The 27,938-nt window shown below is 38.7% G+C and overlaps 1 protein-coding gene across 3 annotated transcripts in view; it reads right to left on the bottom strand.

Moving 5' to 3' along the window:
- Window positions 1-27,938, bottom strand: part of tdp1 (tyrosyl-DNA phosphodiesterase 1) — a 64,976-nt gene that overhangs the window by 2,718 nt on the left and 34,320 nt on the right. For all 3 annotated transcript variants that reach the window (XM_031890526.1, XM_031890524.1, NM_001045777.1), the window contains 1 exon segment: window positions 15,387-15,495. In XM_031890526.1, coding sequence (XP_031746386.1) covers window positions 15,387-15,495 — 109 coding nt within the window.

Here is a 27,938-nt window from a genome sequence, read left to right as displayed (position 1 = left end):
GTGGCCGCAGTCCCTTGCAGAAGTTAGCGCTTTGGTCAGAAATCAAGGAAAAACTAGATACAAATCTAGATTTCTCCCCAAAATCTCCATGGCAACTACCAAAAACTTACTAACCATCAATCTGCAAGTTCCCCTGAATAAAACGATACCCCATATGTATGGGTGCACATAAAGACGTGGCCACCAAATGCCCCAAAACAGGGGCAATGCATAAGGGGAATTTCAGTTGAAATTTTGGGGGCTGCGCTCTATGTGCACTACCTGCAGATTTCAGTGATAACCCCCCCTACCTGTGAGATACCCCCACAATCTATATATTTACGAAAAGTGCACACCTTCAGCTATTCAGAGACACCACTCTTCTCTTTCTACATGGAAAATTGTGGCCGCAGTCCCTTGCAGAAGTCAGCGCTTTGGTCAGAAATCAAGGAAAAACCAGATACAACCCTAGATTTTGGTCAGAAATCAAGGAAAAACCAGATAAAAACCTAGATTTCTCCCCAAAATCTCCATGGCAACTACCAAAAACTTACTAAACCTCAATTTGCAAATTCCCCTGAATAAAACGATACCCCATATGTATGGGTGCACATAAAGACGTGGCCACCAAATGCCCCAAAACAGGGGCAATGCATAAGGGCAATTTCAGTTGAAATTTTGGGGGCTGCGCTCTATGTGCACTACCTGCAGTTTTTCAGTGTTAACCCCCCTACCTGTGAGATAACCCCCACAATCTATATATTTACGAAAAGTGCACACCTTCAGCTATTCAGAGACACCACTCTTCTCTTTCTACATGGAAAATTGTGGCCGCAGTCCCTTGCAGAAGTTAGCGCTTTGGTCAGAAATCAAGGAAAAACTAGATACAAACCTAGATTTCTCCCCAAAATCTCCATGGCAACTACCAAAAACTTACTAACCATCAATCTGCAAGTTCCCCTGAATAAAACGATACCCCATATGTATGGGTGCACATAAAGACGTAGCCACCAAATGCCCCAAAACAGGGGCAATGCATAAGGGGAATTTCAGTTGAAATTTTGGGGGCTGCGCTCTATGTGCACTACCTGTAGTTTTTCAGTGATAACCCCCCCTACCTGTGAGATACCCCCACAATCTATATATTTACGAAAAGTGCACACCTTCAGCTATTCAGAGACACCACTCTTCTCTTTCTACATGGAAAATTGTGGCCGCAGTCCCTTGCAGAAGTCAGCGCTTTGGTCAGAAATCAAGGAAAAACCAGATACAACCCTAGATTTTGGTCAGAAATCAAGGAAAAACCAGATAAAAACCTAGATTTCTCCCCAAAATCTCCATGGCAACTACCAAAAACTTACTAAACCTCAATTTGCAAGTTCCCCTGAATAAAACGATACCCCATATGTATGGGTGCACATAAAGACGTGGCCACCAAATGCCCCCAAACAGGGGCAATGCATAAGGGGGGGCTGTGCTCTATCTGCAGTTATTTAGTCTAAACACACCCATAACCTGTGAAATAACCCCCGCAAACTATATATTTCTGAAAAGTGCACACCTTCAGCTATTCAGAGACGCCACTCTCCTCTTTCTACATGGAAAATTGTGGCCGCAGTCCCTTGCAGAAGTTAGCGCTTTGGTCAGAAATCAAGGAAAAACCAGATACAAACCTAGATTTCTCCCCAAAATCTCCATGGCAACTACCAAAAACTTACTAACCATCAATCTGCAAGTTCCCCTGAATAAAACGATACCCCATATGTATGGGTGCACATAAAGACGTGGCCACCAAATGCCCCAAAACAGGGGCAATGCATAAGGGGAATTTCAGTTGAAATTTTGGGGGCTGCGCTCTATGTGCACTACCTGCAGTTTTTCAGTGATAACCCCCCTACCTGTGAGATACCCCCACAATCTATATATTTACGAAAAGTGCACACCTTCAGCTATTCAGAGACACCACTCTTCTCTTTCTACATGGAAAATTGTGGCCGCAGTCCCTTGCAGAAGTCAGCGCTTTGGTCAGAAATCAAGGAAAAACCAGATACAACCCTAGATTTTGGTCAGAAATCAAGGAAAAACCAGATAAAAACCTAGATTTCTCCCCAAAATCTCCATGGCAACTACCAAAAACTTACTAAACCTCAATTTGCAAGTTCCCCTGAATAAAACGATACCCCATATGTATGGGTGCACATAAAGACGTGGCCACCAAATGCCCCCAAACAGGGGCAATGCATAAGGGGGGGCTGTGCTCTATCTGCAGTTATTTAGTCTAAACACACCCATAACCTGTGAAATAACCCCCGCAAACTATATATTTCTGAAAAGTGCACACCTTCAGCTATTCAGAGACGCCACTCTCCTCTTTCTACATGGAAAATTGTGGCCGCAGTCCCTTGCAGAAGTTAGCGCTTTGGTCAGAAATCAAGGAAAAACCAGATACAAACCTAGATTTCTCCCCAAAATCTCCATGGCAACTACCAAAAACTTACTAACCATCAATCTGCAAGTTCCCCTGAATAAAACGATACCTATGTCTGGTTGCACATAAGTACATGGCCGCCAAACCTGAAAATGCATAATATTGGGGCTGCACTCTATGCACCCCTTTTTTTTTGCCTGCACCCGAATGAATGGGATACGCTCGGGTGCAGGCACATGTAGCCGATATACGCATGAAAACGCGTGAGAATGCAAAGTCTCGCGTTTTCATGCGTATATCGGCTACACGTGCCTGCACCCGAGCGTATCCCATTCATTCGGGTGCAGGCACAAGTAGCAGGCGTAGGGCTGAATTTTCGGCAAGCGTTTTTCCACTTGCTGAAAAAATCAGCCCTACGCCTCGTGTGGCATCAGCCTAACCCTTGGCAATAGAAACTACCAGAACAATCTTAGCACCTCTGGACCTTTCTAGAACAACTGAAATCAAATGGAATAAAACCACTAAAAGCAATCAAAGAACAATAGTTGCAATGAAATCGGTAAGAGCCCTGGATCCACCAATGTCACTGCAAAAGCAACCTTTTTGGGGGCACTAAACACACAATAAAGAACAATGCAAAGATAAAACACCGTAAAATCCAATAAAACCACCTAAACCAACAGAAGAACAATAATTGCAATGAAATCGGTGGTCAGAGCCCTGGATCCACCAACGTCACTGCAAATTCAGCACCAAATAGCAATAAAAAAAGTTACAGTGCAATAGAATAATTCAAAAACAGAAATCAATTATGAAAATGCCAAAAAAACACTAAAATGCAACCAAATAAATCAGATAATTATAGAGCAAGATCAGAAATAAAGTTTTAGTAAAAAAAAAGACTGCCAAAGAAAGCAAAGAAAGAAAGAAAAGAAAAGAAAGAAAGAAAAAAAAAAAAAAAAAAAAAAAAGTGTAAGTGTAAGTGTGTGTGTAAGTGTCTGTGTGTGCTTGGGAAAGTTGTAAATAAGTGTGTATGTGTACAAAAGTGTAATAATGACAAAGATAGAAGAAAAAATGCAAAAAAAAAAAAAAAAAATTTTTTTAGACAGTTGAGATAGAAATAAGCAAAATAAACAGTGGTAGAGAGTTGTAGTTCAGCTTACCCAAGGCAGGCAGACGATCAGGGGCGATCAATCCAGCAGGAAGGCAGCAGGGGAGCTCCATCTTGTCCGAAGTGCGCAGCAGGAGTGAGGAGCCGACAGTAGGCGGCGCTATTTAAAGGGACAGCAGTGGACACGTCATCAACGCGTGTCCACTGCTGTCATTGGCTGGCGACGCGATCGGTGCGGCTGGGGGACCCGGATCGGTGAGTATGTTCTTCATTGCTCGTTGCCTAGGGGGATCTGAGGGGTTTACAAGCGCTGCGCTGCGCTGCTTTAAAAGCGAGCGCAGCGCTTGTAAACCCGACAGTGCCATTGGACGTAGATTCTACGTCCCATGGCACTTTGGTCCCTTGGTACCTAGGACGTAGAATCTACGTCCCTTGGCACTTAAAGGGTTAATAATCCCCTGTTTGTATTAATCTATTCTACTGTACAGCGCTAGTAGTGCTTTATAAATAAGGATATACATATATACAGTAAATGAACACTTTCCATTTGTCAATTGTCATGTGTTGTTAGGCATGATGAATTTTATCTGCTGTAAATGTGACAGGTCTAGATTCCTACATTTTTGTAACAGAGATTTGCTGGCTGACAGGATGCTAAGGGGTTGCTATTCATTATGCTCTGGAAATCTGCTGGTTTGCATTTATTTATACTGGCAACCAAGTTTTATAACGCCAACATAAAAATGTAATCAATAAATTAAATAATCGATCCATATATTTAAAAACTCAGCTCAAGGTTCCTTATAGAAATACAATTAAAACATGCCAGCTTCTATAGCCAGTATGTTTACCCTTATGCATGCCTTTTAAAAAATGCTTTACTACTCTGTTTTAAGGAACAGATACGTTAATCCATAAAAAAAAAATCTTTATTACTGTGTTTTACATGTACAAACTGAGAACTGGAAGGTAGACTCTGACATGGGGCACTAACAGAAATGTAGGTTTGTGTAATAGAAGTCGTATGCAGATCTAATAAGCCATAACATTTTCAGATCACCTATTTGAAAGCAAACATCTGGTTGCTATGGGTAACTGGTGGGGGCACTTTTATTATACCAATAAATAGGACTTGATTGAAATTATATTCTACTGTTTGAATTTAAAAAAAATCAATATTTTTCTATTTTTTGCCATTATAATATAAGAAGAATTGCCTATTTTCACTGAATTTACTCCCCCTTCCTTTATAAACAGGACAGTTTGAGATGAGGAAGTGAAATGCCTTTTTATTCTTTTTTAGAGTCAGAGATAACAGGAACCATAGATATTTTTTAATAATAACAATAGGTAAAATGTGTGTTCAGCAAAAGTCCTATGCACTGAAAAGGGGGAATACTGTCTCTTTAACCAAAGCACAGGTCACATGGCTGTGGCATCCTGGGAAATGAAGAATATGGCTATCCCCATGTGAAATTTTTGCTGGAGAAGCTCTATTAAATTATGTGTTTTTAATAAAATGTTTTGGAAATGTTTTTTTCCCCATGACAGTATTACTTTAAGTGATGCTGGGTTCACGGACATTTTTTAATGTAATTGCATTTGCACAAACTACAGTGTACTATACTTTATTTATGTAATACAGGTATGGGATCCCTTATCCGGAAACCCGTTATCCAGAAAACTCCGAATTACGGAAAGCCTGTCTCCCATAGACTCCATTTTAATGAAATAATTCAGAATTTTAAAACTGATTTCCTTTTTCTATGTAATAATAAAACAGTACCTGTACTTGATCCCAACTAAGATATAATTATTCCTTATTGGATGCAAAACAATCTCATAGGGTTTAATTACTGTTTTATTGACTCTTTAGTAGACTTAAGATATGGAGATCCAAATTACAGAAAGGCCCCTTATCCGGAATACCCTTGGTCCCGAACATTCTGGATAACAGGTCCAATACCTGTATTGAAGTATAGTGTATACATATTGGGCAATACAGACTTGAAAGGGGCTCTCTCTCTCTGTACTTTTATTATCCACTAAATCCCATATTGCATCATTCTCTGCCACCTACATATATTGGAGGTATAATTTACCACAAATAATTAAAACTAAAATGGTCTTATTGCCCTGACATGAAGGATTCAAGGTCACTAGGTAACCTTGGCTTTTGATTAATAAGAAAAGTCTGAACCATTCTATTACTATCCTACTGACAGGTTTCCCTAATACAGTACAGGTCTAGGATCAGATATCTTGAAACCCATTATTCAGGAAAGTTTGAATTACAGGAAGGCCATCTCCCACAGACTCTATTATAAGAAAATAATTTACATTTTTAAAAATTATTTTATTTTTCTCTGTAATAATAAAACAGTACTTTGTACTTGATCCCTACTAAGATATAATTAATCCTTATAGCCTGATAGCCTCACACATTCCAAACATTGCAATAAAATTACATTCAGTTTTGGGCTTTTGTATTATTTCTGTTATTTAAAAAAACAAAACAAAAACATTTGGCTCAACAAAAAAGTAGCCATCTGAATACAACATAAAATCCTGAATCAGACTCTGTATGCCAACTGCAGCCTATTTCATATTTCTCAAACCTCCCTGTCATTCCTCTTTGACTCTGTCAAAATGAAAATACCACTGACATAATGGATCATAATTCTGTGCTCCAGTGATTAGAATTGTCAAGGAACAGAACATTAGGAGTGCCAATCTAATGTAATAGAGCAAGCATATGTGGTATCTAATACTAATCAGTAGATTATTAAAGATTTGTTAGAGAAATTTAAAAAATATGTCTATTATAAAACCAACAGCTTAGAAATAATTTTTCAAATCATAAAATGTCCTATATTGGAAGGGGGATTATTAAAGATTGACTGGTACATGTGTTGGATGCTTATTTCAATGAAAACATTATCAGTGACTGATCAAAAGGGTAACCCTCATTGGCACTGCTGGGGCAAGAAAAGGGTGGCATTTGTAGTCTTTTGCAGCCTGTAACTTTTATTTTGTAAACACAGGATTTTTTTTAGTTGCATTTTCATATATATTGCACTTTGCTTTCTTCCATTTTTGCTTTTTTAAGGGTAGTCACATTTTGTGAGATACCTAAGTAATGCCACTGACAACTGCAAGAAGTCACGTAAAGATAAATATAAAATGCAAGTGTAGCATAGTAAGCAATAGGAAGGCTTTGACTGAACATGTCGTAGTTGAGGTTTGATGAGAATGTAAAGACAGGACTTTTCAGAAGCTCTTTAGTCATTTTATAGGGCTTTCTGAGACAAAGAAACCTAATCCTTGTATATCAAATATTCCTTGCAAAGCACAGCTGTTGTCATTTGAACAGTATTTCTTAGAACTAGGTACAGGGAAATTCTTGTAAAAAGGGACCTCATTTGTAGTCAGAAGGATAACATCTAGGACTATAAGAGGAATGGCAGTTATTAGGCAAATATCACAGTGCAATTTTAATAAGTTAGAGTCGCTGGATTGATAAGGTACATGCAGTTGTTCAAACCAAGGATGTAAACAACAGTTAATCAAACAAAGATAGGAAGCACATTTTCAAAAACCATATATGATACAATGCAATATACAGGATATTGAAGACAATGAACTCTACAATTTCAGTGTATTTGTGGCTTCTCAAAACTCAATCCATGGTTATGGCAAAACAATCTAAACTACTGTTTATTTAACGCATGTTTAATAAATATTGATTATGGTTCTCCATATTAGGGAAAGATCTTTTGTCCAAAAAATCCCATGTCCTAAACATTCAAGATAATCTGTCCTGTAACAGTATATGAAAATATTGATAGCATTTACAGAAAGTAGATAAGGCACACAAAAGACTCTGCAAAAAGGGACACAATGGCATAAAGAGATTACCTTTTGAAAAGGCTTCTTTTTAATTCTCAATTTTATCACAAAAGCTTTTAGAAAGAGTATCACAGGTAAAGCAATGCTGGGAAAATATGTTTTTCAGTATGAGCATTTTCCCTTTATAGTAGGAAAAAATAAATAAAATAGTTTTATTGTACAGAAGCTAAAGATCATGGCACACGGAGTATATGGTAGGGAACATGCTGCCTGCCAGTGACTTGAATGGCCACCCTTATTTTGTGGAAGAAAAAAAAACAACTTGTCATGGTGATAGGCAACTGGCATTTAAGTCAAAGATAGGAAGCACAGGCAGTGACCAGCAAATCTCTGCCAGAGGAAATACACTGAAATAGAAATCTGTGTTTGTCATTACCTTTGACACCTTTTCATTTGGGCTTATTAGGGACCAAGTGAATATGATAGCATCATTAAAGAGGTGGCTATTTTAGTTAACTTTAGAATGTTATAGAATGGCCTATTCTACAGCAACTTTTCTACTGTTCTTCATTTTTTTGATCTGTATCTTTTGAATAATATGTTTTCCTTTTCTACCTCTTTTTTGGCTGTCAGATGGGGGGGGGGGGGGTGTCACTAAACCAGACTGCCAAAAAATTACTGGTTTTGTTTTTTTGTAATTTGTTCTATTGAGGCCCCCTCCTATTCATCCTACAGTCTCTCATTCAAACCACTGCCTGATTCCTAAGGCAATGGCACCCTAGAACCCAGGTAGGTGATGACATTTGGCACTGGAGAGCTGCTGGACAAATAGCTAAATAAATAATAAACAAAAACAAAAGAAAAACAAATCTGAGAATATAAATGTCTACATCTTAATTAAAGTTATTTTAAAGGTGAATCACCCCTTTAAAGGAAATGTAACACTAAAATTTTTTAAGTAAAAAAGCTATTCTACCCTGCACCAATAACTGCCCTATCCTGCAAACCACTTAGTATTTTAAATGCTTTAATAGAACATACCTGCTAGCTGACATATGATTTCTGTTCACTGTGTATGAACTGTATTGCCTGTCTCTAATTTCTACCTGAGCATTTATATCTTTGCTACCACAAATCTACAACTGAAGCATTGCCACATTGCCACAACTGAATGTGCCACAGATGCCTAATTATCGTATATGTATGCAGAAAATATGAAAATACTTCTTGATGTTTACACTATAGTCTAAAGTATTTGATGCATAACTGGTATATGCATGGTGGTGGCTCAACCCGGACCCCAACAACCAAGCCACAGTACTAGAAGTCGCGCTAATCTCCTCATTCGAGGCACTGGCGAATCAACTATATAGAGGGCTGCCACCAACCTACCCCTTAACTCCCCCTATGAAGACAGTTACTTAGGTCTTCGCCAGCACGGTAGGACTATTTCACCAAAAAGCAGGTAGTTGGTCTAAATGGACAACACTATGGGGCAATAACTCCCTAGCACAATTCAAGACCTTCCCAGATGCCAACCTCTGGGCCGCGGCAGGGGTAAAACGCTTAAGCGATGTGGTTGAACAAAGAGCACTCAAGCAATTTGCTAAATTAAAGCAGGAATTTGGTTTGCAAAGTTACATGCTATTTAGGTACCTCCAACTGAAACATGCATATCAGGTCCAATTTCCTAGGGAACCTCCTATCATAACGGAGAGTTCCCTTGAACGCTATCTACATAGACCTGACCTCTCCAAACCAAATTAAAATGGGCCCAGGACCTCCCCCAGCTAGATAACGAAATCTGGGAAGACATACTTGAGCAAATTCCCGAAATTAATATAGCCACATGGGACCGTTATATCCATGTTAAATTTCTGAACAGAGTGTATTTAACATCCCACAGGCTGGCGCAAATGTACCAGGGCTACCCAGATGTGTGTGTGAAATGCAATTTAGCTCAGGGTAACTATTTACATGTGTTCTGGGACTGCCCCAAAATCCAACATTTCTGGACCGAGATACTTACCTATCTTAGCTCTACACTGGGACTTCCAAATATCTGGACAGCCACATTCTGTCTATTGGGCCACATTGAAGGCCTCACCATACCCCCTGGCGACAGACTATGTTTGCAACAACTTTTGCTCTACACTAGAAAAGCCATACTACTTACCTGGAAGGCCAATGAGCCACCCACACTTAGATTCTGGACCAAGTTAGTGGATGATATACTGCAACGGCAAAAACTCACCTACCTCGCCCGTGGATGTCCAGCCAAGTTCGGGAAAGTCTGGAGCCGCTGGTTGGCAGACCCACGACTGCATAACCCAGCAGGCCAAAATGATTAGCTTAAGGTATAAGAAACTTTAACAATATAACCGTGTCTAAACTGCATAAATTGTAACAGAGTAGTTATGGGTGCCCACCACCATCTTCATCTACCTTTTCTTGCTTTCTTTTCTATTTCAAATTTTATTTTTGTGTAATGTTGTAAAAACCAATAAAGAAAAACTTACAAAAAAAAGTATCTGATGCATTTTTAGGCAAAGTATCCTGACACTCAATCTAAAATAACAGGTCTTTAGTTAGAACTCTCACTTCCGAGAACCTGTCTCTGGAAGTAGCAAGAATATAGGTATCATTCAGTTTTTATTGGTAAGGCAAACAATCAAACATCACATGTGCAATGCCAACAGTTGGCTGGATTGGTATAAGAGTCACTGCCACTGGGTACTGGAAAAGTGGAAATGTAATGGCATTTCACATGTAATGTTTGGTGGAATAGAATAATGGTGTGGGAGCTATCTTCCAGGCTAAAAACCATAGTTACACTGAAAGAAACAGTATACAATGACAAATTTCGATATTCTGACACTTCCTTCATTGTGGCAACAGTGTGGGGAGGGTCGTTCCTGTTTCAGCATAAAAATTCCCCAGTGCACAAGGGAAGGTCCATACAGAATGGATTTATTTGAATTTAGGGTAAAACATATCAATGCTCTTGTCAATAAATAGAAGCAAACACAACCAATGTTCCAAAGTTTAGTGGAAGGCCCTCCTAGAAGTAAAGACTAGCAGCAAAGGTAGGACCAACTTAATTTAAATTTCCTTGGTTTGAGAAGTTGTATTGGCAGGTGTCTAAATACTTTTATCCATATAGTGTCTTAAAACCTCCATTATCCTATAAGAAATAACATTCAACATACATATTCCTTAGATGATTTCAAAATCTTCTCCAGTCATAAAGGTGTTTTTCCTACAGTCAAAACTACTTTTCAGACTGTACATTCCAGATTATAAATTTTATACAAGTTTGGATTCAGGCAACCTTTTGACAGAATGACAAAAAATTCCACTTTTTTAACAATGTTTTGTATATGGAAAGAATGGAAGATACTTCCTGCTAAATATTAAAAAAAACAAAACATAAAATGTGTTAATGAAATGTGAGTAGTACAGTGCAAGTCAATACATACAAGAAAAATCAATTTAACCTGCAACTGAAACAAATGCATAATATACACTTCTTCAGGGTTATGACCACAGTGGGACGTGTTAGTCAAGTATTTCTTGCAAAAATATATGTGTACATTTGTAAACAGTAGTAGCAAATTCTAGCCCTTTTATTAGCCTTTATTAATTAGAAAATTTAAAAAAAAAAAGAGCAGGGGGTAACCTTCTATTGGCCACACGCACCTTGATCATGCTAGCAAACAGCTCTGCATTGCACTACAAATTCATTGTGAGGGGGTATCTTGAAATATATGCAACTGTAAATTTCAAAACAGGTGAAAAAGGCATGTGTGCTGAAAGCTCTAAAAAGTAATAATGATTTCCAATATACACTGTATAAATTAATTTAATGTATAAATGCAATAAAAGCACTATTTGTCTGACTGTACATTCGCTGCATTTCTTTAATTGTAACCTCTACAGTTCAAGGACCTCTGTCCTCTTATGTCTTTAAAGGAGAAGGAAAGGCTAATAATGAGTTAATCTCAAGCTGCAGGCATATCTTCAGTTGTTCTGGTGCCCTTAAGTCTCCCCATATTTCTCCCGTTCAGATGATCAGAAGCCTATAGAAAATTCCCTCACTCCTGCACCAAGATGCCCAAGATGTTTTTATTCATTTGTATTATCCCTATGTGTTCTATTAATTTATTCTGCTAGAACAGTTGCTTAGATTAGAAATACATTCTTTAATTATAACAAAAGCAGCTTTGTATGGTGGCTCTCTTTACAGAATAAGTAAACTTTTTGTTTCTGTACTCTAAATAGTGGCCAGAACATAACTTTCTTCCTGCATTCAGTCTTATTTTATTTTAAATCACAAGCAGCTAGGCTGCATCTCTTTTAGCTAGTCCCTAGTCTAGCATGAAGTTCCACAACCTTTTCTTTTCTGAGCTGTTCTTCTCTCTTTGACTGTAAAGGGCAAAATGCATCTATATGGATGAAGTCAGCAATTACTTCAACCAACAAAACCATTGCAGAGGATTAACAATGTACATGCTGTAGATCAGTGCTGTCCAACTGGCGGCCCGCGGGCCGCATGCGGCCCGCGACCCCCCTCTGTGTGGCCCCCCACCTGTCTGTCTGCTTTGATGGCTTACCTTTGAGTAAGCATTAAATGGTATCAGTACTGAGATTAACTGGCCCCCTGCATGGTTCTCACCTCAGATTCAGGCTGTAATCCCTCTGTATTGTTTAAACATGTAATCCCCTGTGTTGTTCACACCTTTTAATACCTGCATTGTTCACCCCCTGCAGTGTTCACACCTCAGGCTCAGACTGTAATCACTCCCATTGTTTACTTCTTCACTCCTCAGACATAGGTACTGTAGGCAGAGTATGGCACATACAGCCAGCATAGGGCAGGTAGAGTATGGCACACACAGGCAGCATAGGTCAGGGAGGGTATGGCACACACAGGAAGGGTAGGGCAGGCAGAGTATGGCACACACAGGAAGGGTAGGGCAGGCAGAGTATGGCACACACAGTCAGGGTAGGGCAGGCAGAGTATGGCACACACAGGCAGGGTAGGACAGGCAGAGTATGGCACGCACAGACAGCTTAGGACAGGCAGAGTGCTTCCTGTGTGTGCCATACTCTGCTTGCCCTATGCTGCTTGTGGGAGGTGAACCTGGCAGAGGGTTTGTTGTGGGAGTTTGTTAGCAGTTGCAAATAGCCATTAAATGGTCCCTAAGGTGTGTAATTATGTGCTGGGGGTTGCTCTGCTATCCACAGGGGAGGAGGAGGCATATGGAATATAAGGGTATATCTTAATATGACATAATTTTTTCACATATGAATGATGGTTGATATCCCCACAGTAAGGACCAAGCATTTGGGATTTTGCTGTGTTACCACCATTGTGATAAAATAGGTGTGGTTTGAAGTGGGTGTGGTTTCAAAAAGGGGAGTGGTCAAAACTGGCTTCCATTAGCGGCCCTCCACCATGTATGCTAGAGAAATTCCGGCCCTCGGCACCGTAGAAGTTGGACAGCACTGCTGTAGATAAAATAATCTATGGAACTGGCAGACCAGTATAGGATACAGTATTCAGAATACATACAGAATTCTGATACCATTGACATAAATTCGTTTTTTTTGATTACTTCATGTGGGTTGCAGATGGGTAGCAGAAAATTGTCTGGCACACAGAGGGTTAAATGGTAGTTCATCAGTAAATTAACTTTTAGTATGATGTAAACTGTGATATTCTGTTTGCAATTCCTTTTCATTTTTGCAGTTTTTGGTAAGCAGCTTGGAACAGTTTGGAATTTTAGCAGCTTTCTGGTTGCTAGGATCCAATTTACCCTAGCAACCAAGTAGTGGTTAGAATAACAGAATGACATATAAATAGGAAAAAGCCTGAATATAAAAGTTAATAAAAAGTAAAAGTAATAAAAAGTACCAATAAAACTGAACCAAAAAAAACTGTAGATTCACAGAGAAAGTTTTTTTTGGCTAGTGGGGTCAGTGTAAACAAAAACTAAAGTTCAGATTGCTATAACCATTTCATAAACATATGAACATTCTACATACACTCTATAAAATATACCTTACCTTAAAGACTTAAAACTAAAACACTGCATTAATGAAGCAACACAAAAAAGCACAACATATACTTAAAAGTTACTGTAGTGTCACCTTGATATACTTGACAGACCATGGCATCTGTAATGAATGTTCTATGCTTCTAATCTTGAAAGGGAAACAGCAATTTCCCTGTGTTTTATAACACTGAGGGCTGCTTCCACAACAGGAAACAAGGAACCAAAATGCGGTCACCCTAACTGGCAGGAAACGGAACATAATATAAACATACATCAAGTTCTTACATTTTCCAGTTTTTATACATATATCCTGCATTCTGCTTAATAAAGCAAGACAAAAATTTTGCACCTAGTAATAGTGTATTTAAAAATAGACTTGTATATATTTTACAGCATAGGCTATGTATACCATGATCAGATAATTGTGAACATTTTAAGGCAGTTTTGCTGTCACTGCTAAACATTTTGTGGCTATTTAAGGGTGCTGAAAGCCTGTCAGACTCTTGTGAATCCAGTAATGATAAAGACCTTGTTTTACACAATTTGCATTATGATTTTTCCTCCCACGTTCACAAATTATTCTGCTTTCAGCAGGGAAGCTTCTAGTTAACTGCCTGGATGCCATCAGCAACTCACACTCTTATCCAGCATGACTAGTTCTAGATCTGTGCCAACTTCTTGACATGTTGGGAAATTCCCTTTTACCTATTTGAACTAGAAAGTCCTGTGATTAGATGGCACTGTGTTTTGAGAATATGTGAAAGGTAACAGATTGCAATAAGAAATGCAAATAAAGGCCATTTTTTTACTAAACAAGCTTTATAGCTTCTACTCTTGTTTATGAATAATGTAACGTGCAGGTCAAAACATATATATAATTAGTAATAAATATGCATGAATTACCATTACTTGAACAACTAAATACCTTTAATGAAAGAGCTTGTAATTCTTATAGGCAGAAGCTGCTGCATTGTTTGCACTTGTACAGGTAAAGATGACAATTCTTCACTGACAGCCATTGTAACAACATTCTTTATAGTATTTATTATTGCTAAGTGTGCCCTTGTTAACAATGGATTTACTCAGGCAAATCACGTAATACAGTAACTATAATCTGTAACTATTGATGTAAATATTATCTAGGTAAGGAATGATCATTACATATCATATGGAATATCATTATTTCATATTTATAGGAAATAATTTGAATGTTAAAACCTAATGATATGCAGTGCTATGTTTGTTGATGTACAAAAATAGTTATTATTCACTCTGAATAAGTGTTGCGAAAAAAACGAAAATTTTATTTATAGGTGGTTAACACTTTATATTACCTGTTATGTGACTCCGATTTCAGAATCACAATGCTTATTGAATTAAAAAGGGAAGTTAACAATACAAGTAACTTTTAAATTACATTAATTAATATTGAAGGTATTGGTCAAGGTGCAGGACTGGTATTACTCTTGCACCTTTAACATTTGGCTGAACTCCATTAACTTACAACACTCCTTACATTAATGCAAAGGAAAACAAAATGTTTGTTTAATGTATGTATTTATAGGTATCAGAGAGTAGAGGCACAGGGAATGTAATTAAAGTTTTATCAGTTTTGATTTTTCTTGCCATGTTTCTGGGGCAGGAAAGTTCTTTTGGGTAGTCACCTTGTACAGAGATGCATATTTGAAATTCTGAGGAATTTTATCTACTGCAAATACCTAGGTAAAATGTACTCTTTATTGGTCCTACATCACTAATCAACATTTTGTGGGCAATTACAAATTTAGCCCCAAGGAAGCATGAAATATTTGGATAATTTTTTTCATTCTGCCCCTTCTTCAGCTGTTTGTTTGTTTTTTTTTTGTTATTCCACATCTTTCACCCTGAGAGTCAGCAATTCTAGCATACACATACCAACAAGTCCCTAAACAATGGTGTAAGAATCACAGTGTTACTTTACCTTTGGCACCATAATGTTCTGGGGGTAAGTCATAGGGCACCGGAAAGGCATTACTAGAAGGTTCATTGCTGGCGTAAATATTCAGTTTCACATTGAATGTATTTGTTTCCTGCAGAAATATAGGGAAAAAAATAGTGAACTACTTCTCCGTGTAATGTCCCACCTGCTATTAAAAAATATATACAGTAGATGTAAAAAGTCTACACACCCCTGGTAAAATGTCAGGTTCCTGTGCTGTATAAAAATGAGACAAAGATAAATCATTTCAGAACTTTTTCCACCTTTAATGTGACCTATAAACTGTACCACTCAATTGTAACACAAACTGAAATCTTTTAGGTGGAGGGAAGAAAACCAAAAAAACTAAAATAATGTGGTTGCATAAGTGTGCGCACCCTCTTCTAACTGGGGATGTAACTGTGTTCAGAGTTAAGCAATCACATTCAAAATCATGTTAAATAGGAGTCAGCATACACCTGCCATCATTTAAAGTGCTCTACTTGGTCTTTCCTGACATTTTTTTAGCCGCATCCCGCAGCAAAAGTCATGGTCCACAGAGAGCTTCCAAAGCATCAGAGGGATCTCATTGTTAAAAGATATCAGACAGGAGAAAGGCACAAAAGAATTTTCAAGGCATTAGATATACCATGGAACACAGTGAAGACAGTCATCATCAAGTGGAGAAAATATGCCACAACAGTGACATTACCAAGAACTGGACGTCCCTCCAAAATTGATGAAAAGACGAGAAGAAAACTGGTCAGGGAGGCTACCAAGAGGCCTACAGCAACATTAAAGGAGCTGCAGGAATATCTGGCTGTGTGGTACATGTGACAACAATCTCCCGTATTCTTCATATGTCTGGGCTATGGGGTAGAGTGGCAAGATGAAAGCCCTTTCTTACAAAGAAAAACATCCAAGCCAGGTTACATTTTGCAAAAACACATCTGAAGTCTCAAAAAAAACATGTGGGAAAAGGTGTTATGTTCTGATGAAACCAAGGTTGAACTTTTTGGCCATAATTCCAAAAAATATGTTTGGCGCAAAAACAATACTGCACATCACCAAAACAACACCATACCCACAGTGAAGCATGGTGGTGGCAGCATCATGCTTTGGGGCTGTTTTTCTTCAGCTGGAACTGGGGCCTTAGTTAAGATAGAGGGAATTATGAACAGTTACAAATACCAGTCAATACTGGCACAAAACCTTCAGGCTTCTGCTAGAAAGCTGAACTTCATCTTTCAGCATGACAATGACCCAAAGCATACATCCAAATCAACAAAGGAATGGCTTCACTGGAAAAAGATTAAAGTTTTGGAATGGCCCAGCCAGAGCCCAGACCTGAATCCGATTGAAAATCTGTGGGGTGATCTGAAGAGGGCTGTGCACAGGAGATGCCCTCGCAATCTGACAGATTTGGAGTGTTTCTGCAAAGAAGAATGGGCAAATCTTGCAAAGTCAAAATGTGCCATGCTGATAGACTCATACCCAAAAAGACTGAGTACTGTAATAAAATCAAAGGTGCTTCAACAAAGTATTAGTTTAAGGTTGTGCACACTTATGCAACCACATCATTTTATTTATTTTTTTTGGTTTTCTTCCCTCCACCTAAAAGATTTCAGTTTGTTTTTCAATTGAGTGGTTCAGTTTATAGGTCATATTAAAGGTGGAAAAAGTTCTGAAATGATTTGTCTTTGTCTCATTTTTGTACAGCACAGGAACCTGACATTTTATCAGGGGTGTGTAGACTTTTTATATCCACTGTATATTAAATATAGTAAAGCATACAAGATAACATCTATCATATTTAATAACTGTATATTGCTTTATTGTTTTATAAGCCAAAATAATCAGCACTGCCACGGCAATATGATTTGATAAGCAAGTTAAAACACAACAGGAGCACCAGGGTTTATCAAGCAAAAAATACAGTGAGTAATACATACCAATACAGTGAGTAATACATGCCAATATTTTTGTGCTTTAGAAACCAGCAGGCATTCCAAATATCAAAATTTCTTACAATGTATGGTAAGGGGATTTTCAGAAACTTTTCAGTCTGGAGATTTGAACCTATATACTTTTATTTTCCTGTGTGACATCTCCAGATGACATGACCAACATTTTCAGGTGTAATACCATTAGATCATGAAGAATAACCAGACTACAAATATAGACAGCTAATGTGGCTCTCTGTTCATTTCTCAAATACAACTTTCAGACTTCTTAGAGTATTCTTAGTTAACCAACAGCAAAAATTTGTCACAGAGCCAAAGGTTAATTAGCCCATGGTACAGCAATAACAATAGGAACCTACAGAAGGTTCTCAAACCTCTACATAAAATAAGGGGTTAAAACTATTTTACTATCTTAGAGCACATTGTAGGCATGAGTTATAGGTGTAAACTTGCATACTTTATCTTCTTCTAGTTCTACTACTTATCTTCTTCATACTTTATCTTTTTCTATCTCCATTTCTCATAATTTCAGAACAGTATGCTTGCTGATTTCCAATTAATTTTCATGACTATATTTGTGTAGGTGGAGGTTCATTATCAGTGAGGCAGCAACACTTAAATCTAACTTGGACAAATATGAGTCACATAAGAGTCAAAATAGGCTGTCATATACAAGTTGTATCTGCACACTGCAGTTATAAGAAACCTTTAAATCTAGGTTTTCACAGAACTGTACCAATCATAAGCGAATAACATATAGAACAGACTAGGCAAGCTTTCTGTTTGAGTGTAAGAAGGCACTGCCACTGACTTATTATTTTGAATAGGTGTTTATAAAATGCCATTGACTGTGGTACCGTACATGCATCAAATGTACACATTATATACAAATACTGACAGACAGAGGTAGTAAAGAGTGCTTTATACATTGCAGTTTACAGTCTAAAAGGAGAAAGGTGTATGAGGCACAAGTTGATGGGGTTAGGCTACATCATGAATCAACAAAATAAGAAAAATGGCATTGAGTATTGCTCTTAACCTTATGTGTATTATGAAGATATGCTTCGCTGTTTTTTAAGATTGTTTTGATTTGAAAAGTTGAAGGAAAATGTTGAAACACTAAGAATTTCAAGGAAGGCTCATATTGATCAATGTATACAAATAAAAAGCATTAGTAGGAGTTTTCATAGACTGAAATACAATTCATGGGCAATGTCCAACTCCTTACTACAGTGGAAGGTTTATGGATGTTGTATTTCTACAAAAACTGGAGTGCCAGAAGATACCATTCTTTCCCTAAGATTTTATTTACATGTGAATCTATTTCATAAATATCTGATAAAGGCACAATATGTTTTGATACTATTAGCTTTAAAGGAGAAAGAAAGGTAAAAACTAAGTAAGCTGTAAGGAAAGGTGCCTTACCGGCACGGCGGGGACGCCCGCCGCGCTGCCATAGGCGGGGACACCCGCCGCGCTGCCATCGGCGGGGACGCCCGCCGCGCCGTCTGCTCCCTGTGCCGGCTCTCTCCTAGGTGCGCGTGCGCACTTCCGCATTTTAAAGGCGCATGCGCGCTGACGTCATGACGTCGGCGCGCAAAGGCGCGAAATTCAAAATATTTAAAGGGCCATTTGCATTAGACTCATTGCCCGTGATAGGATTTGATCCTGGTGCTTTTCTGAGCCTTGTGCACTTCGTTCCTGTATCCTGCTTGTTGCCTTCCTGTGTTTTTGACCCGGCTTGCTCCTGACTATTCTGATTATCCATATCTGACCTTGGCTTGTACTTTGACTCCGATTTCGTCTCATCCTGCTGTTTTGATATCCGGTTTGACCCTTGCCTGTCTGACTATCCTTGATTTCTGCCTGCCCCGACTCAGCCTGCCTGACGACGACCTTGTTTAACCCTATTTGTACCGTGATCTTCGGCCTAACTGACTTTATCTACAGTCGTGCCCCTTTGCTTGCCAGAACTCCTGCCTTGTTCCCCTCATTAAGTCCAGGTGGCATCTGAGTAGCTGAGGGCTCCTCCTGAAGCCAAAGGCGGTCACAATACTGGTGAAGCCGAGCCGAGACAAGGGAACTTGGCACCTGTTCTGGTTTAGGGTGCCGACCGTGACATAAACTTTATCAGAAAGGTCTATGTAAATACAGCCATAAGCACTCACAGAAACCCTGCACTGACTTCTCTGTCAAAAGATTTCTTGTGTCGGTTTTCCTCTGCCAGAGACATGCAGCTCTTTGCTTCCTGGTCTCTCCTGCTCCCCCCTCCCTCAAGAATGCTAAGAACTCACTCCCCCCCTTGGGAATGTGGATCTGAGTCAATCAGCAGGAAGCTGACTCATAATCTAACTAACTGAGCATGTTCACTTGGTCTGGGTGTCTGTGCAGGAGTGAGGCATTATGGGAACTTTCTTTACACAGCTCAGCGTTTTTTCTTCCTGTCTGGCTTCTGATCATCTGAACGGGAGAAATATGGGGAGACTTAAAGACACTATTGAGAAAACTGGTATGCCTGCAGCTTGAGATTAACTCTTTATTAGCCTTTCCTTCTCCTTTAAAAGGAGAAGGAAAGGTTAAAAACTAAGTAAGCTTTATCAGACAGGTCTATGTAAATACAGCCATAAGCACTCACAGAAATGCTGCACTCTACAGTCCTCTATCAAATGAAACACAGGGTTTCTTGTCTCCTTTTTTGTAAACATTGTTAGGGTGTCTGACTAATTTTCCTGGCCAGACTACGTGCAGATCTCTCCTGCTCCCCTCTCCCATAAGAATGGTAAGGACTCCCTCCCCCCTCCCTTAGGAATGTGTGATCTGAAGCAAACAAAAGCTTTTAGGGCTCTTTACTCCGTTATGGCAATGCTTTATGCAGAATAAATATATTGTTCTAGGTGGCACTAATGTGGTGAATCTATTGGCAGTAAAATGCCAAAATAACTTTTCTTCTCCTTTAAAGTGATACTGACACTAAAAAAACGACTCCTCAAAATATGAATGTACATAAAAAGTTGCCTATAGGTCATGTAGATTGATTTTCGCTGAGAGATTTGCTTTTGTAAATAATTGTTACTTGAAGTTCCTAAACCTGACTGCTTTGCCAACCTGACTGTCCCTTCTCAGCCTGTCAGTTATAGCTTCTAATGCTAACGGCCTCCTGCTGGACAAATATGGCAGCCCCCTTATAGGGGAACACAGCGGATCAGACAGGTAATATAAAAGCATTGGGCAAATACTTTTATGGCAAAAATGAAGGTCATGCAAAGACAATGTTATGATAGATGTAAAAAAAAAGTTTAATAAAAATAAAGATGTGTACTTCGTTATTAATTAACATACATACCACAACCTATATGAATAAGTGTACTTATAAAAAACAACAGGTTTAACTTCTGGTGTCAGTATCTCTTTAAAGCTTTTTAAAATACTTTTACTTTAAAGCACAGATGTATGACTGTGTCAACACAATCTATCCACAGACAAGATATTCACATCATGCACAGGATAGTATTAAAGAGTTTACATGCTGTAGATCAGCAATATTAACCTGATAAGAAAAAATGAAGATCTGTGGACCAGATTACACACAGCAGTCACAGAGGCTCATTTAAAAACACTAAGCACATTTGCAAGAGGGCAGTAACCCATGGCAACCAAAAGCATTTTTTTCTTTCATTATGTCATTAGATAAGGCAGTATCTGTGGGAATTACCATATTATGCAAAACCAGGCAGTTTTGCTATAAGGGACCTTCAAAATCCACAGAATTAACATGTTTTTAAATAATCCCATTAAAGAACTCAGTTGAATATATATTTTGCAATGCACAACATGTTCACTTGGAAACCTGTATGAATATAAAGTAGTAGTGCAACCTCAGACTTCAGAATAAAGGCTACGGATAGTTAGATGTTCTTTTCCCTAATAATAGTGAATACTTGTGTACAACTCACATCTATGAATAAAATACATTAATAGTAGGTACTAGCAAGACAGGTTGCTATCATTGGGTAGCTCTCTCTTTTTTTTTTTTTTTAAAAAAAAAGCACTTTTGGCTGGTAATTTGAAACTCTTTCTAAAGAATACAGAATAGAGTTATGACTGCAATAGGAAGCCAAATGTTAAAGTGCATGAGGTCCAGGTCTTGTGAAAGATGGGAGCAGATTTAAGAAATAGTCAAAATGCAGAAAACCTGCATTTCTCTGAATAGCATTTTGGCATTACCACATATGGTTTTTACAGGTGCACTGGCATGGAGCAGCCTGGGACAGAAAGCAGTGGCATGTGAGTGATATTTTGGGGTTTCTCACAGGTCAACCATTTTGGATGGACACCTCTTTGGCTGCATTTTATTTTTTGGAGATTAGGGTATGTATTCCCAATTTATAGGTATCATGGACAATATCTTGAACGCACAAAAGCTAAAAAAGACTATGATGCTAAGAGATTAAGCCCTGCACCTGCTAGAGGGGTGTAGGCTGATTTAAAGAAATGACAACATTTTCGTTATTCCACTGCCATGGAAGAATAGTATAATAGTATACGCAATCTGGAACAGAAATCTGCTGCTAACATTTGTATTGCTTGGTCTTCAGATCTTTAATAAAACCTGAACAATAGAGCCATGAAATTGATTTTATTGTGATTGACTGAAAACCAGCAAAGAAAAAAAAATATGTAGACTCCTATTGTTTTTCAGGTCTTCTGAAAAGCTATTTATTTTCTCTGTAATGTTGCTAAGCAACTTAAGTGCTTCATGTGTTCCTGTGTGTATCAGGGAGGGGCTGGGGCTACAGGCTGAACTTTCCACTCTGCACTGATGCTGCAGAAGGTACCTATATGCATATGAATTCTACAGCTATTGGCCTGGATACTTACTGTTAGGTGCAATCATTTATTTGTCTTTATGAGCTGCAAACTTTGCTATATTGATTTTCAGCTGCACAATGGCAGAAACCTTTTTCTCCCAACTGACTGAATGCTTTCTTTCCATCATCAGAGAAAATAGAAAAATGAATAACCCAGACAGTGTTACTGAGGGCCATAAAGTCAGAATGTTCGATGCTTCTTCTTTCAACTACTAAACAAGCAACACTGCTCTGATACTCCCAACATTAGATACTTGCACCCATGCACTGGCTGTGCCAGAATCAATTTAAATATCTACATTACCCTATTTAAAGCCGCAAAATATATAGCAAACAATTTCAGTGCCCCCCTTAGGCCCTTTTTGCAAATTTTTTTCCCAGCACCACTCTGACTCCCCCGCTGTGCGCAAATGAGAATTTTTTTTACAGAAACTGGTAGGACTGTATTTGCAAAAGCACACATTCATATTGGCTTATGTAAGAATGACCTTTTAGGACAGGAGAGGGGGCTGGATTTGGGATTACGTGGCAGCTAGCAGCACAGGAAACATTGTACATGTAGACAGAGAACATATTTCACTAATCAGTGAATAGATGCCAGTGCGAAACAGACAGAAGTTGAAAAGGGGACAGCTCCTACAAAAGACAATGATCATAAATATAGGCTCCATCATGAGATACTTGATGAAAACCAAGCTGAAGGTTTTGGAATTGCCCTTACAGTCCGCTGACTTAAACATTATTGAAGATCTGTGGGAAGATCTAAAGCATGCAAGATAGCCAAGAAGATCTCCTAATTAGAAGTTATCTGCAAGGAACAGTGGTGGATATACACGGATATAACAACTGAGGGACGCCCCACATCAGTCACTGGTGTAGGTTGGAATTAGTTTTGCTTTGCGATGGTGGAAATGATCGCTTAAGTAATATCAGTGAATGTATTAACTTGTGCAACTATATTGGCCACTAGAGACTGTGGTAATTTTGCGCTATATACAACAACACGGATGATCAGTCTATAACAATTTCGCTTGAATACATAAAAGGAATTACCTTTGTAAATTAAGAACTTTTATCTCCCACTATAATCCCACCAGGATAATTAAAGTGGAACCTGCATAGAAAATACAACACCTCTTTCCATTATAAAGATTTAAAGAATTGTTGGGATTTTTTGGATTTTTACATTTTACCTCCTACAATACAGTGTACTTATGGTCTAAAGTAAGATAATATATTAATGTGATTATATATGGTTGTGAAAGATGGTAGGCTGGCCAGCCAAGTTTTAAATTGATTTTAATTTTGCCCCTTTCTATAGAAAGTGGTAGGGGTCCCCATCTCTTAGTATTGATATTGAGGCAACACTCTTTTGGAAGAAAACCTTGGAACTATATATCTAGAGTCTAGCAGGAACAGGGAACATCATACAGCATGGCCTTGAGCAACTTTAGTACCTCTGCTCTGTATTTAAAAACACCAAAGCTATTTAAAATCTCTATTATTGACTGGAATATATTAAAGAAAACAGAGACATTAGATTTTCCTTCAGGCCTGAACTACACAGGACCAAGGTATGTTTATCAGTAAACTTGCTACGTGCTAATTCTTCCTTTAAAAGTGTCCCCTGCACAGAGCCGGGCAGCCATATTACCTAATTTTGATGGAACCACATATTTTTTTATTTTCAAGGACCAGTGCAGTTCGTGCAAAAATCTTTCCTTTAAAGCTAGGTCCATGTTTTTTTTGGCCATCCATATATGTGGTATTTGCTATTAACTCAACCACCTTCTATCTGTCTTCTAAAAATCTACCTGCCCCAAAGTATTTTCTAATATGGCCATCATACTTTCTAGAAACTGTTTATTACTTTTAAAAGTGAAGATGAAATTACAAGTTTATGCTTGCTATCTCTTTAAAATTATTTATTACAACTGGTGACTATCTAATACTGCATAGCATCGCTTTTTTTTTTAGATGTGCATTAATGGACATTTAGTACATGGATACAAAAAAAACGATACAGAAATAACAAATTCTGTTAGTTTTTAAATGCTTCCTCTGTGAAGTAATTCAAAAGGCTATTCTTATCTGCACATTCAGTGCTCCATTAACAAGGCAGGAGAACCACTAGACAGGTAGCTGTATTTATTGGCTGGTAATGTGAAATATGAGTAAATGTGAAATTACTTCATATTTAGGTGTAACAGTAAAGCAAACGCTATAATTTTCTTGCTGTGAGTCTATGATTTTCCTGCACAGCCTTTAGAACATGCTGGGTCTATTGTATTAACACGTAGATACAAAACAGCATTTTCAGAAAGCTTCTTGCATAAGGTTCTTCTGAATCCTTGAAAAAAGCTGTTATTTGGAGGCAAATTATTCTATTGTTTCTCTTTTAGGAACAGCGTGCTAGACTTAAAAACAGTGGTTGAAATTGTTTTAATTTAGTCAGTTGTTATTATGGTGTTAGCTATGGAGTTAATTATCAAAGTACTGTCTAATATATGCCAGAGAGGGCTCTTATATAGGTTTGCATTCCTATTAAGTCCAGAAGTCAAATTATATATATTTTTGTGTTTTGTCCAAAAATTGTAGCCTAATACTGCTTTCATTTAGCCTTTACAACATGGAATTCCTTACAGAAGTATCTTAATTAGTTGAGGCTTAAAAGCTCCCTGCCTTTCTCAATAGAGCTTCTGAAGGTTAAGTGCAATATGGTCTTACTACTCACTCAAATTATTTGTGGGGGTCTAATTATTTTACATGCACTACAGACCTAGAATATCAATAGTCAGTGTAGGACTCAAATACAATGAAGGGTCATGACATAGCACTTAAGCATACATATTTTGGCCAAATATTTATAATTCTCCTTTTTTGCATACAAAAAATGCCTTTTTCTATTGTTTCTAGCATAGTATAGGCCAAGTACCGGCAATTTTTTCCCTTTGTTTTGCATACATATTAAAAGTTGCCATAAGAACTGCCAAACAAATTTTAAGAGGACACAAGTGAAGTAGGTTCACTAGGAGATGTAACATAAATGCTACTGAGAGGGTGGAAGTGACATAGCATCACTGGGAGGTGGAATGCTAAAGATATAGAGATCCAATGGTGACCACTAAAACACTAAGTCAGTGGTCCCCAACCAGTGGCTCTGGAGCAACATGTTGCTCCCAGTGGCCTCAAAGTAGGTGGGCATTTTTAAATTTCTGACTTGGAGACAAGTTTTGGAAGCACAGAGACACAGTTTTGCTCTAAGCAGGGCATCCTGCAGGCGAGCAGTCCACAAGGGGCTACCAAATAACCAATAACCATCCTTATTTGGCATCATCAAAGAGCTTTTTTCATGTTTGTGTGGCTCACCAACACTTTATACATCTAAGTGTGGCTCATGGGTGAAAAGGATGGGGATCCCTGCTGCAAGTGTTTGGTCATGCTAAATAAATTCTGGTTCTAAAAGAAAAATAGTATTCTACAATAGTGAGTAACAGGAACTAGAAAAGGAGGCTGTGTAGTAGTGCAAGAATGGAGATGGCTTAACAAGTACTAGAAAACTGTAAGGTACCCAATAAAAAAAGAACTGCACTTACCCCCTAAAGCAGTGGTTCTCAACCTTACCTAATGTTGGGACCCTTTAATACAGTTCCTCATGTTGTGGTGACCCCCAACTATAAAATTATTCCTAAGACCATCGGAAAACACATATTTCCGATGGTCTTAGGCGACCCCTGTGAAAGGGTTGTTCGACCCCCAAAGGGGTCCCGACCCACAGGTTGAGAACCGCTGCCTTAAAGGAAGGGTTAGTGTCTTTGGATTTTTTTTATTTTAAATTATTCCATATAACACATGCAGATCTTCAGCCAGAGTTGTTAAGTTAGTTTTTTGAAGGCCAACTAGGGCATTAAAGCCTTATGAGTGGCAGGTTCTAAAGTGAAAACCCAGCCATCAAAAGTTAAAAATGGCATTTTACAAAAATACATATTGTAGCCTAATATTGCTTGTAGGTGCCATTAAGTCTATAGGAAAGGGATTATGTCACAGGTGTATCTAATTTAGCTCTGGCTTAAAGCTAATGCCAGACAAGGCATAGGGCGGATATTTTTGGCAAGCAGAAAAGCGCTTGCCAAAAATTTGCGTTTTTATGCGTATATCCGCTACATGTGTCTGCACCCGAGCGTATTCCATTCATTCGGGCGCAGGCACAAGTAGGAGGCGTAAGGCGGAAAATATCTGCCCTACACCTCATCTGGCATTAGCCTAAAAGCTCTTGATCTCAAGAGCAAAGGGTTACTCAACATAGTGCAACCATTAAGTTGAACATAATACACACTGTTGCAGGGGGCGTAAATGGTCCATTTTGTACACAGTAGGCAGGGTAAGTGTGCAGTGTAGTGCAGCATGCGAGACATATTGCACAAAGTAGCTGCATATTGTTTGTAGCAGCCAGTTGACTCTAGAATCTATATATTCCAAACACCAAAAAAAAAACCAAAAAAAAAACTGGTCAGCGTTAAAGAGTAGCCTGGACCAAGAAAGCAATACGCCTAAAGGTGGCCATACACGTTAAGATCCGCTTGCCTGGCAAGGTCACCAAGCGAGCGGATCTTCTCACGATATCCCCCACCTACGTGTAGGCAATATCGAGTCAATTCAGGCTAATTCGGTCGTTTGGCCCGGGACCACATGATCGAATTAGAATGCTGAAATAGGCGCAACCGGTTCGGGGACCGCATCAACGAGCCGATGCGGTCCCCGATGCAACTAAATTTTTTAACCTGCCAGATCGATATCTGCCCGATTCCAGGCCAGATGTTGGTCGGGCAGGCCCTACATGGGCCGATAAGCTGCCGAATCAGTCTAAGGCAGTGTTTTTCAACCTTTTTTGGGGCAAAGGCACACTTGTTTCATGAAAAAAATCACAAGGCACACCACCATTAGAAAATGTTAAAAAAATTAACTCTGTGCCCAGCAGCAGTGCCCCCCTAGTACATTGGTGCCAAGAGCAGTGCCCCCCTAGTACATTGGTGCCAAGAGCAGTGCCCCCCCTAGTACATTGGTGCCAAGAGCAGTGCCCCCCTAGTACATTAGTGCCCTGCCTACGGCACACCAGGCAACATCTCGCGGCACACTAGTGTGCCGCGGAACAGTGGTTGAAAAACGCTGGTCTAAGGGACCGATATCGGCAGCTACAATTGGCCCGGGCATGGCCACCTTAAGGCTGGCTTAGTCCATAGGATCTGGAAGACCCTGTGTAGTTTGTTGGGGAGAGAAAGTGATAATTTTAACATATATCAAAAGGTTGTATTTAAGTTATAAATATATATTGTTCCAGATTTTTTCTTGCATATGGGTGTTTTTACATAATAACAAAAAAAAATAAAGGGTAAGTGTCTCTTTCTATAATCTATTATTTTCAAATAATACATTAAAAATAACTGCTTTGTCGTATTAAGTATTAAAATTAGTTTTAGAACGCTCTGTCTTTATAATAGTAACTCAGTAAGGCTGGGTGCCATTTTTCTTCAGCAGATAAGTTGTGTCACAGGCTTTGGTAAATCTTCATGTCAGGCAGAATACTCAGAAGGGACTGAAGCTGCCGGGAAATGGCATCAACAAGGTAAAATTAGAGCTCACCACATTAACATTCCAATGCTCTCTCTTCATTTCTATGGGATTTTTAGAGGCATATTTATCAAATGGTGAACTCTAATTTCACA

This window comes from Xenopus tropicalis, chromosome 8, assembly GCF_000004195.4.
Source record: "Xenopus tropicalis strain Nigerian chromosome 8, UCB_Xtro_10.0, whole genome shotgun sequence".
Lineage (NCBI taxonomy): Eukaryota > Metazoa > Chordata > Amphibia > Anura > Pipidae > Xenopus > Xenopus tropicalis.
Note: the sequence above shows the minus strand (reverse complement) of the source record. Positions and strands in the feature narration are given on the sequence as shown.